At 33.5% G+C, this 2278-nt stretch overlaps 1 protein-coding gene across 1 annotated transcript; it reads left to right on the forward strand.

The window, feature by feature from the left end:
- The first annotated feature begins 1135 nt into the window (after nucleotides 1–1135).
- Nucleotides 1136–1774, forward strand: LOC140830266 (ethylene-responsive transcription factor ERF017-like). Its single transcript, XM_073193550.1, has one exon. It carries the CDS (start codon nucleotides 1136–1138, stop codon nucleotides 1736–1738), a length of 603 nt encoding a protein of 200 aa, XP_073049651.1. The 3' UTR covers nucleotides 1739–1774.
- Nucleotides 1775–2278: the final 504 nt, after the last annotated feature.

The following is a 2278-nucleotide window of genomic DNA, read 5'->3' on the forward strand; positions in this document are numbered from 1 at the left end:
TCACACTATCAACATCAGTGTAACAGAAACAGTATAATAAATACATACACACAACACAAATAAGACAATAAACTATATTGTTTCTATCTACTATCAACTATAGGACTGTTTGACTAGCTAGACACACCTAACCTTTCACCTCTATAATGTCTCACGGCATAACATGTCCAACAAAAATCGAAGAATTTCAAACTCACCAAAACTATAAAATTTATACCTCAAAGTGAAGACCTCGTGTCAACGATTCCAAAAATAAAGTCGGTTCGTCGATTGAATAAATTGATAAATCGCAAAATCAAAGAAAATTCAAAACCCTATTCTTATTTTCTTCTTCTCTATCCTCTGTTATAAACACTGTGGAATGAGTTCTTATTCATTAGGCCACTTTTCATATTTATCTTTTTCTGTTACAAACACTGTGGAATGAATTTTGATTCATTCGGTCACTTTTCATATTTATCTTTTTTAATATTATATTTTATTTTATTAATAAAATAATATAATATATAATATTTAACGTTTTTAACACCGGTATATCCATTTGGATTAGTCAAACGATCAAATTTTCTAAAAATCAAAACATAAAACTTCTATATTTTTGAGTTTTCTATACTATATCCAAATCATGTCAAATCATTTGGACTTTATATGATCAAAATATGTAATATTTCATTATTTAAAAATGGTTAACTATTTAGTAATATCACATTACCAAATCAACAAATTATGATATTTACTTCAGATATTACAAAACCTAACAATTTAATTCAAGCATCAAATAATTATAATATTTCATTATTATGGTGATTTTTTCCGAAATTTTCTTCCACTTGAACAATTTATTCAAATTATTTAAGAAATAAAATTGCTAAAATAGTTCAATTCCTCCTAGCACCATAAAGGGCAAATTCTATTCGCCGTATATATAAATATATATCCACGTGCAAACTCACTAGGTTTTACTATAATTCAACACGCTCCTCAGACCAAACTTTTTGACTCATGAAATTCATTCATTTTAATTCCATTTTGTTCCTCCCCATGGATTCTTGGACTGTGCTCCCCCTTATATATATATATATATATATATATATATATCCAACTTAATCCCACAGCCGCAACATTTACAAGAAAAATGGATCATATAAATGGTGGAAATTCATCGTCAGAAGCACAGGACCGAGAATTGAAGTACACGGGTGTAAGAAGACGTAAATGGGGCAAATACGTCTGCGAGATACGGCTTCCCAACAGCCGGGATCGCATATGGCTCGGCTCTTACGTCACGGCTGAGAAGGCGGCGCGTGCATTCGATGCAGCCCAGTTCTGCCTCCGTGGTCGCAACGCCAAGTTTAATTTCCCGGATGACCCGCCGAATATCGCAGGCGGGCAGTCGCTCACGCCGGGGGAAATCCAGGCTGTTGCGCAGCGGTACGCTAGTAGTTATGAGGGAAGCTCGACTGGACAGCGGCAGGCACCGCCGCCAGTGGAGAGAGGAGAAGAGGACCGGTTTCGGTCCGGGTCTGCTAATAACTCTATTGATTGGTCGTTCTTGGATCCTTTAGAAAACGGTAGTGGAGGGAGTGATCAACGGGAGATTGTTTCTGATTTTTGGTATTTCCAGGAGACCGGTGATGTGTACGCGCCGCATTTCACAGCCGAGGTTGTCGATGATGAAGAAGATAATGGCCACATAAATAGCGGCTACTCGACGTCAAATTTTCTTTGGAATTTCTGAGGCAATTTTTGCATGCGTGCATACTGAAAAATGATTCACAATATATAGATTAATTATTAATGAGCATTAATACACACATATATATATATATATATATATATATATATATAATTGTATATATATATATATATATATATATATATATATATATATATATATATATATATAATTATGGCAGAGCTGCATGCATGCAAGATGGATGGAGAAACTAGAAGTTTGGGATTTTATATATAATTACTTCGATAAATGATAAAATATATTTTACGGCAATGTTGGTAGGGTTTCAATATTTAGTTTGTTTCTATTGTATTAAAGATTGATAAGAAAGATCACACACATGGTGCTTGTCTTATATAGTTGAGAGATCATAAATCTCGAAAACTAAAGTATAATATGGATGGTCGCGTAATCAGAAATTTTTAATATGATGGAAACTTATTTTCGAACTTATTGATATCATTGGCTAAAATTGATTAAGCGACTGCTAAAGGTCATTTTTGTTAATATAAATTCCTATAGCCGTGTAAAGCATAAACTCCC

The sequence above is a fragment of the Primulina eburnea genome, chromosome 4, assembly GCF_022965805.1.
Source record: "Primulina eburnea isolate SZY01 chromosome 4, ASM2296580v1, whole genome shotgun sequence".
Classification (NCBI taxonomy): domain Eukaryota; kingdom Viridiplantae; phylum Streptophyta; class Magnoliopsida; order Lamiales; family Gesneriaceae; genus Primulina; species Primulina eburnea.